Here is a 13,419-nt window from a genome sequence, read left to right as displayed (position 1 = left end):
TTTTAGTGTTAGAGTTACTTAGTGTTACATTTTCTTGCTGGGTTTTATTAGTATTTTTAGTGTAAGATATAAATATATCTTACGTGCACCCATGATTCCGGGACAATGCATTGAGGCTGCCCGCGACCCGGGGCGTAAAGTCCCATTGCGGGACTGTCCCGGGTAATACGGGACATGTGTACACCCTTTTCTAGTCCCTTGCCATAGATACCACTTTGCATAAAGTAACACTAGTGGTTGTCTTACTTAATTTAGTTTAGTTAATTGAACTGGCTTTTGATGGCAATAAAGAAAAACTCTTATCTTTCCATCCAGTAATAATTTCCGCTTTACACTTAAATCATTGCATTATTATTATATACTGTAAATTGTAATCTGCTTTTGCACTATTATTGTCAATAAATGACATCATCTAGCACTGATTTTCACAGATGCATGAGAAAAACACATTTAAATTTAATGTTTGCAAATGACAATGAACTGGTAATGATTTATTCTTTAATAAAAATAACATTTGCGTATTTACTTACATATGATACAATGCTGGAGTTCTGTGGCCAGGTAACAAACCGAATAGAAAATGGAACATAAAAAAACTAGTGTTATTAAGAATCCACAATAAGGACAACATTTTTAAAACTGAAAACAATAACACAGGTGAGGTTATAAAGAACATGGTACACAAAAGTGGTACAACAAATGCAATGTTTTTTTTAAAAACCAAACCCTTCTAAAAGTTTCTGTTTTCTGTAGCATTTAAAAAAACATTATAAACCCCTTCACGTCTGGTAACGTACCAGATACTTCATGCCCAAGTGGGCTCATTGGTTCTGTGACATACATGGTACGTCATGCAAAAAAATTCCCCCGGTTGCCACAATTGTGGTGATTGCGAGGGCACTGGTGCTGCTGTCTACCCAGGTGTCATTATGGCAGCCCCTGAATGACCCTGCCCTAGAAAGCAAGAGGGGTCATCTAAGGTAATAACAAAAAAACACAAATTGATAAAAAAAAAATAATACATAATTATTACCTGATCGCTTGTCAGTGAGATTTTTGGTCACTGATTATTGATCGGTCTCCCTGATCAATGACAGTGGCCTAAAGTTGTCACTTACAAGTGATCTGATAGCTATACATATAAAAAATACAATATATATATTTAACCTAATAAAATGCTATGTGACCATCTATTAATGACCTTTTTAATCACTGATCCGTCTCACCTCAATAGCAAAGGACCTAATCTGATCATCATCCCTAACACTAACATTATACATTACTAAAGCATAAGTGGTAATACTAGGATTGTGTTGGTGGATAGTTATAGTTACAGTTAGATGTTAGGTTACAACCCAACATCTAACTGTAACTATAACTATCCACCAACACAATCCAAGTGTTATCACTGATGCTATCAGCAAACTCCTATTTTCACTAAACTGAAAGGTAAGGGGTGACCTTTACTGTGTCTCAAATGACAAATGACATAGGCCCAGTAAATTATTATTATTATTATTATTATACTTTATTTATAAAGCGCCGTCAGATTCCGCAGCGCTGTACAAGATAAAAATTTTACAGACAACGACAAGTACAAAATGACAAGCAATTGACATACAGATACAAGAGGAATGAAGGGCCCTGTTCCCGCAGAAACTTACATTCTAGGTGGATAAGGGGTGAGAAACAGGAGGTGAGGACTACGTGGTAGTGAATGATGTTAATGTAGGGGGAGTTTATGTCAGTGGTAGGCTTCCCTGAAGAGAAAAGTTTTTAGGGAGCGTTTGAAGGAGGGTAGAGTTGGTAAGAGTCAGACAGCATGGGGAAGGGAGTTCCAGAGGGTTGGTGCAATGCAAGAGAAGTCCTGTAGGCGGGCATGGGAGGAGGTAATAAGTGAAGATGCAAGGAGCAGGTCATTGTTGGATCTTAGAGGGCAGGCTGGAGTATATTTGCTGATGAGGGAGGATAGGTAGAGGGGAGCCGTGTTAGTGAGAGCTTTGTAGGATAAAATGAGTATTTTGAATTTAATTCTGCTATGGATGGGGAGCCAGTGGAGGGACTCGCAGAGAGGGGCGGCAGATGCAGAGCGTTAGGTGAGATAGATTAGCCTGGCAGATGCATTGAGCACAGATTAAAGAGGGGATAGTCGGGAGAGAGGCAGGCCGGTAAGTAGGTTGTTGCAGTAGTCTAGACAGGAGATTACTAGGGAGTGGATTAGTTGTTTTGTGGTGCTGGCAGTCAGGAAAGGACGGATTTTGGAAATGTTAAGCAGTTGGAAGTGGCAAGATTTAGAGAGTGATTTCATACGAGGGATAAAAGATAGGTTAGAGTCTAGGGTCACTCCGAGGCAGCGGACATGTGGTGATGGAGAGATAGTGGCAACAGTGATAGAAAGGTCAGAGAGGGGAATAAACTTAGAGGGAGGGATTAGAAGTAGCTCAGTCTTAGACATATTTATCTTGAGTTGGTGAGAGGCCATCCAGGAAGAGATGCCAGATAGGCAGCTGCTGATCTGAGAGAGGACAGATGCAGAGAGATTGGGGGTGGAGAGATAGATTTGTGTGTCGTCTGCATAGAGGTGGTTTTGAATCCAAAGTGGTCAATGAGTTTTCCAAGTGAGGAAGTATAGATGGAGAATAGTAGAGGACCCAGGACAGAGCCCTGAGGTACTCCAACAGACAGAGTTGAGGAGGAGTCGCCAGCAAACGACATAGAGAAGGATCTGTTGGAAAGATATGAGTTTATCCAGGAGAGAGCAGTGTCACTGACACCAACAGAGCTGAGAGTCTGTAGGAGGAGGGGGTGGTCGACTGTGTCGAAGGCAGCAGAGAGGTCAAGTAAGAATAAGATAGAGTAGTGGCCATTGATTCTAGCAGATAGAAGGTCATTTGTGACTTTGGTGAGAGCAGTTTCGGTTGAGTGCTGTGGGCAGAAACTGGATTGCAGGGGGTCGAGCAGGGAGTTTGAGGACAGAAAGTGGGTTAGATGGTCCTAGATTAGTTATTGGAAGTAGTGATATGGGGCAGTAGTTAGCTCACATTTTATTATTTATATTATTACCGTATTTGCTCGATTATAAGACTAGGTTTTTTCAGAGCAAATGCTCTGAAAAATACCCCTCGTCTTATAATCGAGGTCGTCTTCTAATTAGACCTCAAAAAAATGTCTGCTGGGGCCAGGCTGCTTACCGGTGCGTTGGTCCCGAGCAGCGTCTCTTCTATTAGCAGCAGGAAGCTAGCAGAGTGTCACATAATTCTGCCTCCCCCTCCTTCCTCTGGGGTCGGGGCCAGAGAAGTTGCTCGCACAGCCGGGCCCCTGCAGAAGTCTGCGAGTGGGAGATCTGCAGTTCAGGTAAGGGGGTGGGGGGTTTGAGCGTGTGTGTATGTGTGATTAATGGAATGAATGAGTATTTAAATGTTTGTGAATGAGTGTGTGTGTGTGATAGCATGGATGTGTAAGGGGGGGGTGGAAGCATGGCATAGGGAGGCTGTACTCAAACTCCTATCATCCCCAGGTTCCAGCATGTACTGGCTGCCTTGGCTTGATAGGAGTTTGATTGCTGTTAGCAGTTATATATATATATACCTCCAGAAATGCCTTTTAACCCCCTATATGCCACTCTGGCATATAGGGGGTTAAAAGGCATATCATGGGGCAGAGTGGCATATAGGAGGGCATAAGACATTTCTGGAGGCAGAGTGGCATATAGAGGGTTAAAAGGCACATCATGGGGCAGAGTGGCAAATAAAGGGGGATTAAGGCATTTCTGGGGGCAGAGTGGCAACCTTGGGGGCAGATGTGCATAACTGGGGAGGGGCAGGTTGGCAAATAAAAGGAAATAAAAAATATATATTTTTCTCAATCATAGCTTTTATTAAATATGAAAAAATTGTTTACATGAATTAATATTTACTAGTAAAACTTTTTTTCCTATAGAGTAGTCTTATATTCAGGCTTTTTGTTTTTTCCTAAATTAATATTTAGATTTTGGGGGGTCGTCTTATAATCAGGGTCGTCTTATAATCGAGCAAATACGGTATTTTAATGATTCTTTTATTATTTTTTTTTAAATGACTAACCTTTTTTTCTGCTTCTCTGTTTCAGGATGGGGGGGGTGAGAGACTCCCCTCCCCGCGATCCCCCTGCACCGATCACACTGTGATCTCTATGCAGGTCCTCACAGACGTGCATAGAGATCGCAGCGCCCGTGCCTCATCGGAGGACAGGATATCCCCTGCAGGGGATATCCTGTCCTCCGATGAACTTCCGGGTTACGTCAGCAGTGACACCGGCTGCCGGAGAGGAAGATCTAGGTCCCCTGCAGCGCTGCTGGGGATCTGGATCTTAGTCTTGTAGTCAGACCTCTATTTGAGGTCTGATTAGAAGACGACCTCGAATATAAGACGATGGTTATTTTTCAGAGCATTTATAATCGAGCAAATACGGTATTTGCAGGTTTGTCTTTGAGAGCATGACATTAGTTCCTTTGCTAAATATGACTATTTTTGTTTGCTGCAATTTTAAATGGAATTAATTTTCAACAAAGAAGATTGAAACCCAGACAAGTACATTTCATAATTTGTTAGACCCCCATACTTCACAAAAATATGTACATGGACTTCAGAAAAAGGCAAATAAAGTTGTCATATTTATGAGGGTTTAATAAAATAATCAACAAAAGCATACAAAAAATGTCACACAAACATGTTTCACTAATCTAAGTTCCTTCCAAGGACAAAGAATGCCTTACCTGCATTGTGTGTTCTTTTCGTCCTTTGTGTGATGAGGCAACATGAGCAAGATACTGAATTACTTTTTTTGTGTTTTCTGTTTTGCCAGCTCCTGATTCCCCCCTGCAATAAGGTAGCATTATGTAGGTTAAATCATGGGAAAATGTTGAGGGAGAAAGGATTAAAGAAGTCAAGAATGTCAGAAAGGTATGCTTAGGAGAAAGAAAAAAATAGATCCTGAAGATGGCTAGCAATATATATATATATATATATATATATATATATATATATAATATGCAACATATGTCTAATTGTCAGGGATATTAATGGGATAAAAAAGGCAAAACCAATACTCTATCACAATATTATATCACAAGTTTCACAAGCTGTAACAATGACACATACTATATGTCCCAAAATGGAAGTGCCGGCACCGGAGGTTGTATACCGTTCTGCGTAGAATAGATGTCCCCCGCAAGACACCCGGGACTCTGCACTGGTAAGGAAGATTGTTAAAGCTTACCGCGCAGACGTTCACCGGCGAGCGTAAACAACCTCCGCTGCCGGCATGTCTGCACGATGTGCTTTAACAATCTCCCTTGCTGGGACTCCCCCCGTGGGAATTCCCGGCAAGGGATATTGTTAAAGCACACTGAGCAGACGTGCCGGCAGCGGAGGTTGTTTACGCTTGGGCGATACGAACTGCGAATTTCTGCGCTAAACCCCGAATATAGGCTGCACCCCCACTTTAAAGACTTAAAGTGGGGGGGGAAAGTGCGGCCTATATTCGGGCAAATACGGTATATATATACATACATATATATATATATATATATATATATATATACACAAACATCTGACACCGTGATCCCCGTGGGTGAGCTGGTTAGCTCCAAACTACAGTTGCTACAACTCACACTGAACTCTCCAGCACCCTCTGCAGGTTGCTTGTATAACATTGCTACATCTTTTCTCTTAAAGAAACAAAAACAACATTAATAATATAAACATGTAGAATACAGAAAATATATATGATTTCAAATGGTGTCCTAGATTATCTAAAATAAGACAATCTTTCAGATGAACTGGCTTTTTGCATATTCTGCCAGATCTGGTTGTATATTGGACATCTGCATTGCTCCCTGGAATATTTGCATTGTCTGTCCCTTGTACTCCAGTGTTCCATGCTTCTGGTGTACTTGGCTCCTGCACATTTCGCATGGGGCTTTCGCCTGGTCGAGTGTTGATAGGTGACACTTCTGGTAGAGTAACGTCAAGATCCCCACCTGGTTCCCTAGTGGCCAGTTCTCTTGTTCTCCTTAGGTGCCGACGATTTCTTCTAAACAATCAACCGTCTTCTGTTTGTACTACATATGAGCAGGGTCCCACCTGCCGACAGACTGTTGCCTTTTGCCAATATTTGTTGTAGTTATCCACCGGCTGTATTCGCACAGAATCATTTCTTTGGAGCACTGGCAGATCTCTTGCACCTTTGTTATAATAATGTTCCTGTCGTTTTTGGTTTTCGTGTAACCTGACTCGAGTCTGCTCCAGAAGTTTGGGTTTTAGTAGCTGTTCACTCATTGGCAGAAGAGTCTTCGTTCGCCTGCTCATAAGCCTTTGTACTGGACAAACCCTGGCTTGGTGTATTGCGTTGATCCAATAAAGACATCCCTGTCTTTGCCTTCCGCATCAGCCCCTTTACAGTTTTGACCGCAGACCCTGCTTTTCCATTACTTTGCGGGTATCCTGGGGATAAAGTCTGATGGTCAAACTCCCACTTTGTACTGAAATCTATAAATTCCGCTGATGAAAATTGTGCAGCATTGTCTGAAAACACAATATCTGGAATGCCATATCGTGCAAAATGGGCTTTTAATTTTCTAATAACTGTGTTACATCTGGTGTCCTTTAAATGGTCCACTTCCCAAAAATTAGAAAAATAGTCCACAGTTATTAAAAAGTCCTTGTTATCCCAAGTGAACAAATCTGTACCGATTTTTTCCCAGGGTCTTTTCGGAATTTCATGTGGATGCAGTTTTTCCTTACTTTGTTTGTCTTCCCAACATCGGCATATACTACACTTCCTAATAAAGGTTCTTAACTGTTCATTCATACCAGGCCAATAAACACACTCTTGTGCTCTCCGTAAACAACCCTCTATGCCGATTTGTGAGGCATGTATTCTGTGCATTATGTCTTGTCTCAGACCTTCAGGTATAACTGCTCTTTCCCCCTTAAAGATTATTCCATGCTGTACTGACAACTCATTTCGTATATGGAAAAAAGGAGAAACATCCACTGGGACATATTGTTTACATTTAGGCCAGCCTTCCAGAATTACTTCTTTCAAAAGTTTCAGTGTCTTGTCATTTTCTGTGTATGTTTGTATTGATTGTAGCCGTTCTTGTGTCAAGGGCAAATATTCGACCATATTGATAGTCTCGATGTCTTGAGCTATTCCTTCGTCCGTTGTTACTGGTAAATAAGCTCTACTGAGGGCATCTGCAATAAGTAAGTCTTTTCCTGGACAGTAGCAGATGGTGAAGTCATATTTCTGCAGTCTGAGCAGCATACGCTGCAACCTCTTTGGAGCATTTAATAATGCTTTCTTTGTTATACTTTCTAACGGCTTGTGATCAGAATGCACTACTACAGGTCGACCATAAGTATACTGATGAAACTTTTCCATCCCGAACAACAAAGCTAACAATTCTTTTTCAATTTGCGCATATCCACATTCTGTTATAGTCAGTGCTCGACTTGCAAATGCAACAGGAATCTTCTCCTGCATGAGTGTTGCCCCCAGGCCTTTCTCGGATGCATCACATTGTAAAACTTGTTCCTGTTCTGGGTTATAGTACTTCAGAATTGTGATTTCTGCAATTGCCTGCTTTATAGACTCAAATGTTGTTTGCTGGTGCTCCGTCCATTCCCATAGTGCATCTTTGTGTGTCAGCTGTCGTAGTGGTTCACACATTTCTGACAAATGGCTGCAACATTTAGACAGATAATTTACCATGCCCAGGAAACGCTGGACCCCACGCACATCTGTAGGTTAGGGCATTCCTTGAATTGCCTTGACTTTTTCTGGATCCACTTTCAATCCCTGAGATGTTAGGAGATGTCCAATGTATGATACTTCCGTCAACTTAAGTTGCAATTTTTCAAAATTTTGTTTGATATTGTGTTCCCTACATCTTTCTAAAAATAGAGTCATTTTTTTATCATGATCCTATATTGCAGACTCCATATTTTCACCTTATCCTATAACCATATTATCTGCATATTATCTGCTATTGTTTTGATTCCTGGAAGTCCCTCCAAAGCTTGGTTGAGCTTCTGCTGAAACACTTCAGGGGCCTGACTTATTCCCATAGGCATTCAAAGCCACCTATATCGCCCAAATGGTGTAGCAAAAGTTGTCAAATAGCTAGATTGCTCATCTAACTCTACGTGCCAAAATCCATTTTTGACGTCACAGACAGAAAATATTTTAGCCTTTGAAAGATCTGGTAAAATATCAATTGTAGGCAATGGGTAATGGTTTCGTTTCAGTGCCTTATTAAGAGGTTTTGGGTCAATACAGATTCTTAATTTTCCCGATGGTTTCTTGACTATCACTAGGCTGCTTATCCAATCTGTGCTCTGTTGTACTGGTGCTATTATACCTCTTTTCTGAAGGTCTTGGAATTCTGCTTTCAGAGGGTTTACCATGGACACAGGCACCCTCCTTTTGGGTAGTTTTGTTGGTTCAATTCTATTATTCACTTCTAATTTATATCTACCTTCCAGACATCCATCTCCCTCAAACATCTGAGAATCTTGCTTGTAAGGTATGCAAATCAATAGGTGCCTGGCTGTCAGTTTGCTGTGGCCCTGTGTGACAATCCATTGCCATAATGTTGTGAAACTGCACTTGTATTAAATTCATTGCCTGAACAGCTTTTATTGCCAACAGAGGAACATGGTCACCCTCATTTACCACTGTCAATTCCAACCTATAACTTTTGTTGTTACATGGGTTTTTCAGTTTAATTCTGCACTTACCCACAGGTTTAAGAATGCTTTTATTGTACATCATTAGGACTTGATCTGTAGATTGTATGTCTACGGTCTTATTCAGCAGATATGGAATAGAGATGGAATAACATTGCAGCTTGCCCCACAATCTAATTGAAATTGGATGGGCGTTTTGTCCAGCATCATAGTGGCAAAGAGCTGGGTTGCTCTGTTTGTAATTGGTTGTTGTATTACATTTACACTGTCTGCTGCAGGTTGTAACTGAATCCACATCACATCTTCATAACTATCTGATTCTGCGTCCTCTGTGACTGCATGTACTTTCATGTGCTTAATATTTTCTTTCAGCTTACACTGTGTAGAAAAATGGTTGCTTTTGCCACAACTCCTGCATGTCTGTCCATAAGCTGGGCATTTCTCTTTGTTTCTCTCATGTCTTTTTCCACAGTATTTACACAGCAGTAGATATCCAGTACTCTTACTTGCATTAACATATGCCTTTCTTACTTTTGACGTTACAGCATGCACCATGGAATGAGAAGGACTCTCTATCATTTTCACATTTTGTCTTGTCAGTTGTGAGGCTCTACATATTTGGAGACATTTTTCAAGATTCAGCTCATCTTCTCTTAAAAGTCTCTCTCTTAATTGGGAATCACTTATACCACAGACTATTCTGTCCCTGATTAAAAAGTCCCTTATATCCCCAAACTCACAGGTTGTTGCTAACCTTTTCAAATGTGTGACATATGAGTCCATTTCTCCTCTGGCTCCACAGTTTCATTCTTTTTTGGGTCACAGTATTTATCAAATGCTTGTATAATGTCTCTCAGTGCAGGGGTCTCTGTATCACCTGGGATGCTTAGTGTCTTGGCTATTTCTCTACCTTCCACACCAATCAAATAATAAAATAGTTTTACATTCTTGCTCTCATCTCTTGCTGTCAGTGTCAGATCCACATACAGTGTAAACTCCTCTTTCCAGCTTCTCCAAGCTTGTGACAAGTTAGCAGTACTGAGATTCATGCTTTCTGGTGGTTTTAGAACAGCTTCCATGATATACTCAGTAAGCTTACTTACAGTGTTCTCTGCTGTATATAAGTCTGCTACTCAAACAGGCTTCCCAGTGCTCTGAAGGCCTCTCTGTGCCTCTGCTGCTCCAGGTTTTCTTTTTCAGTTTGGAAATTCAGTTTTATCCACATACCGCTGCCACCATGTTTAGATACCTCCTATGCATAGATTTATGCACTCTTAGTTAAGGGTAAAACAGGCTTCTTTATTATGCATAGCTTCATAACATACAACTGCCATGCTGAGCTGGTTAGCTCCAAACTACAGTTGCTACAACTCACACTGAACTCTCCAGCACCCTCTGCAGGTTGCTTGTATAACATTGCTACATACCCCTCGTCTTATAATCGGGGTCGTCTTATAATCAGACCTCAAATAGGTCTGACTATGAGACGACTAAGATCCAGATCCCCCGCAGCTGCAGGGGACCTGGATCCTCCTGTCTAGGGGGTTGTCTGCGTCCATCACGCAGACCTTCCCCGGCTGTCAGAGATCACAGTTCCCCGCACCGGTGCGGCACTATCTGGGGAATTATCTCTGACAGTCGGGGAAGGTCTGCGCGATGGGCGCAGACAACCCCCGCTGCTAGCCACACCGCCTTCCGGCTGCAGCGTAAGTTGTCGACGCGAATCACGTAGACATCTACACGCTGCCCCGGCTGCATGACAGGGGAGTCAGAAGCAACGGTAAGTTGGGGGGGAGTGTTAAATGGGGGGCATAAGGCATTTCTGGAGGCAGAGTGTTCTATGAAATACCTTTTAACCCCCTTAATGCCTCCAGAAATGCCTTATTAACTCTCTATACGCCACTCTGCCTCCTGAAATCCCTTAAACCTCCCTATACGCCACTCTGCCCCATAATATGCCTTTTAACCCCCTTAATGCCAGAGTGACATATAGGGGTATAAGGCATTTCTGGAGGCAGAGTGGCACATAGGGGGGTCAAAAGGCATATCATGGGGCAGAGTGGCATATAGGGTTAAAAGGCATATCATGGGGCACAGTGGAATATAGAGGGTATAAGGCATTTCTGGGGCAGATGTGCATAACTGGGGGGCAGGTTGGAAAATAAAAGGAAATAAAACCAAAATATTTTTCTCAATCATAGCTTTTATTAAAAAAAATAGTTTACATGAATTAACATTTACTGGTAAAACTTTTTTCCTATAGTGGTCTTATATTCAGGGTTTTTCTTTTTTTCCTAAATTAATATTCAGATTTGGGGGGTCGTCTTATAATCGAGCAAATACGGTACTTCCGCCGAACCTTCAGCATTGACCCTCCCTCCAAGAAAATTCTCAAAACATTTTTTCACAGAAGCATACCATCTAAGCTGCTAGAACTTCCTTGTCATTGATACAACCACACACATAGCCGGCCTTAGGTGTTCCGGCGCCCTGTGCGAACTACTCCTCTGGCGCCCCCCCTCACTACCCCCCCTCTGCCCCTTCAAACTACCCCCCCTGCCCCTTCAAACTACCCCCCCCTGCCCCTTCAAACTACCCCCCCTGCCCCTTCAAACTACCCCCCCTTCAAACTACCCCCTCTGCCCCTTCAAACTACCCCCCTCTGCCCCTTCAAACTACCCCCCCTCTGCCCCTTCAAACTACCCCCCTCTGCCCCTTCAAACTACCCCCCCCTCTGCCCCTTCAAACTACCCCCCCTCTGCCCCTTCAAACTACCCCCCTGCCCCTTCCTTCAAACTATCCCCCTGCTCTCGCTACTTCTCCTTATCCTAGCTTACCTTGAGGAGTCCTGCCGGCATTTCATGTTGAGCGCCGGCACCGCGACGGAGTCACGGAGAGTAAGGGGCGTCGAGCGGTTGCTGAGAACTTCACGAGCAACCGCTCGGCGCCCCTGCCCGGGACATAAATGAAAACATTGTTGTTTTTTTTTGTTGTTGGTTTTTTAACTTTATTTAACCTACTCCATGTTAAATAAAGTTAAAAAAAACTTTATTTAACATGGAGGTTGTTAAATAAAGTTAAAAAAACCAACAACAAAAAAAACCATGTTTTCATTTAGGTGCAGAGGGGGCGGCGGAGGAGGAGGACCCCGCGGTGGCGGAGGACCCCGCGGCGGCAGCGGCGGAGGACCCCGCGGCGGCGGAGGACCCCGTGGTGGCGGCAGCAGCGGCGGCGGGGGAGGACCCGGCGGCGGCGGCGGCGCCCCCTGGAGTGTGGCGCCCTGTGCGGTCGCACAGGTCGCACACCCCAAAGGCCGGCCCTGACCACACACTACCTCTCACCCTTTAAAGGTGCTTAGCAGGCAATCAACAAGCTTAAATGGTGTTGGTGAAAAACCTCGATAGTGAGGCTCTTTGTCTTAACATAACTTTTAAAGACACAGTTGAACAGGTATACCTAATAAAGTGTATATATGCCAAGGCACAATATAGCATTCTCATATATAAAATATATATTAAAAATGGTATACAAATAGTATACACCATTATACTAATCTAACAATAAATATAATAGGAAAAAGCAATATTATATTATTATTATTCATAATAATGCAGACTCAGTTACTAATTAGTATTATTGTAGTGCATTCCACTTTTTCTCATAGCCATCAATTATATAATCAATCTTCTAATTTTGCTATACATTTGTATAGGGATATACTTGCTTAGGCAGCTTTGTTCTCAATTTACAGAGAAGAAAAATCTTTATATGATTTAAAGAAAACGAGATGGCTCTTACTTCATTTTGTTTTTGTGAGAGTCTAATATTCTAAAATATCATACACATTAAACTACATTTTTTTCTTTCTCTCCCATAACATTTCTTTGCAGCAGACCAGTTGGTCATATACCCACAAAACTGTCCTGACAGGCAATAGTAGCAGTAGAGCTCAGTAGAGGAGCCATTGGCTAATTATATATATTGAGTAACTCACGTGCAAAGGATAGATTGATCCTCTCTATCTGCAAAAAAACAAAAGTAGAAGTTACTTGAGTTGTAAAAATGTTTTGCGTTGGTTATTTCACAAGGAGTTTAGCAAGCACAGAATCGGTGACTGAACCTTGGAAGCAGTTTCAAATTCATTCACAACATTTCCCTCATCCTTATTTACTTTACCTATTGTGACATCTTAAAGCCCTAGGGAGATCTTTTCTTTCCTTGTGCGCACATCATGTGGGGTGCCCAATTACACAATTACACATCTGCTGCGTTACACCACTGTCTTCAAATGCTTTGTTTAATGCAGCAGATATGTAATTGTGTGTGTGCGTATGGATGTGTAATTGTGTGCGTGAGCATGTTTGTGTAATTGTGTGTGTGTGTGCAAGGAAGTGTAATTTTGTGTGTGAGCAAGGAAGTGTAACTGTGTGTGAGCATGGATGTGCCATTGTGTGTCTGTGTGAACAAGCATGTATGTGTAATTGTGTGTGTGAGCATGGATGTATACTTGTGTGTGTGTGAGCATGGATGTGTAGGTGTGTATGAGCATGGATGTGTTTAGGTTTCAGCTAAAAAGGACAGTAGAGTGGTATGGGAGATGTAGTCCTGCAACATTTTGGAGACCCCCTGCCTTAGAGGACTGTGTTTAAGAAGCTGAAAAGTGGCATTAATGACCCTCTGTTGAATG

General features: G+C 42.2%; 1 protein-coding gene across 2 annotated transcripts in view; it reads right to left on the bottom strand.

Annotated features, from left to right (window-relative positions):
- LOC128470678 (myosin-10-like) overlaps nt 1-13,419 on the bottom strand; it is a 211,148-nt gene that overhangs the window by 141,334 nt on the left and 56,395 nt on the right. For both annotated transcript variants that reach the window (XM_053452577.1, XM_053452578.1), the window contains exons 4-6: nt 12,727-12,754; nt 4,754-4,856; nt 531-551 (exon numbers count right to left, since the gene is read on the bottom strand). In XM_053452577.1, the coding sequence (XP_053308552.1) occupies nt 531-551; nt 4,754-4,856; nt 12,727-12,754 (152 nt within the window). The remainder of the gene's footprint in view (nt 1-530; nt 552-4,753; nt 4,857-12,726; nt 12,755-13,419) is intronic.

Source organism: Spea bombifrons, chromosome 12 (assembly GCF_027358695.1).
Source record: "Spea bombifrons isolate aSpeBom1 chromosome 12, aSpeBom1.2.pri, whole genome shotgun sequence".
In the NCBI taxonomy this organism is placed as follows: Eukaryota; Metazoa; Chordata; class Amphibia; order Anura; family Pelobatidae; genus Spea; species Spea bombifrons.
Note: the sequence above shows the minus strand (reverse complement) of the source record. Positions and strands in the feature narration are given on the sequence as shown.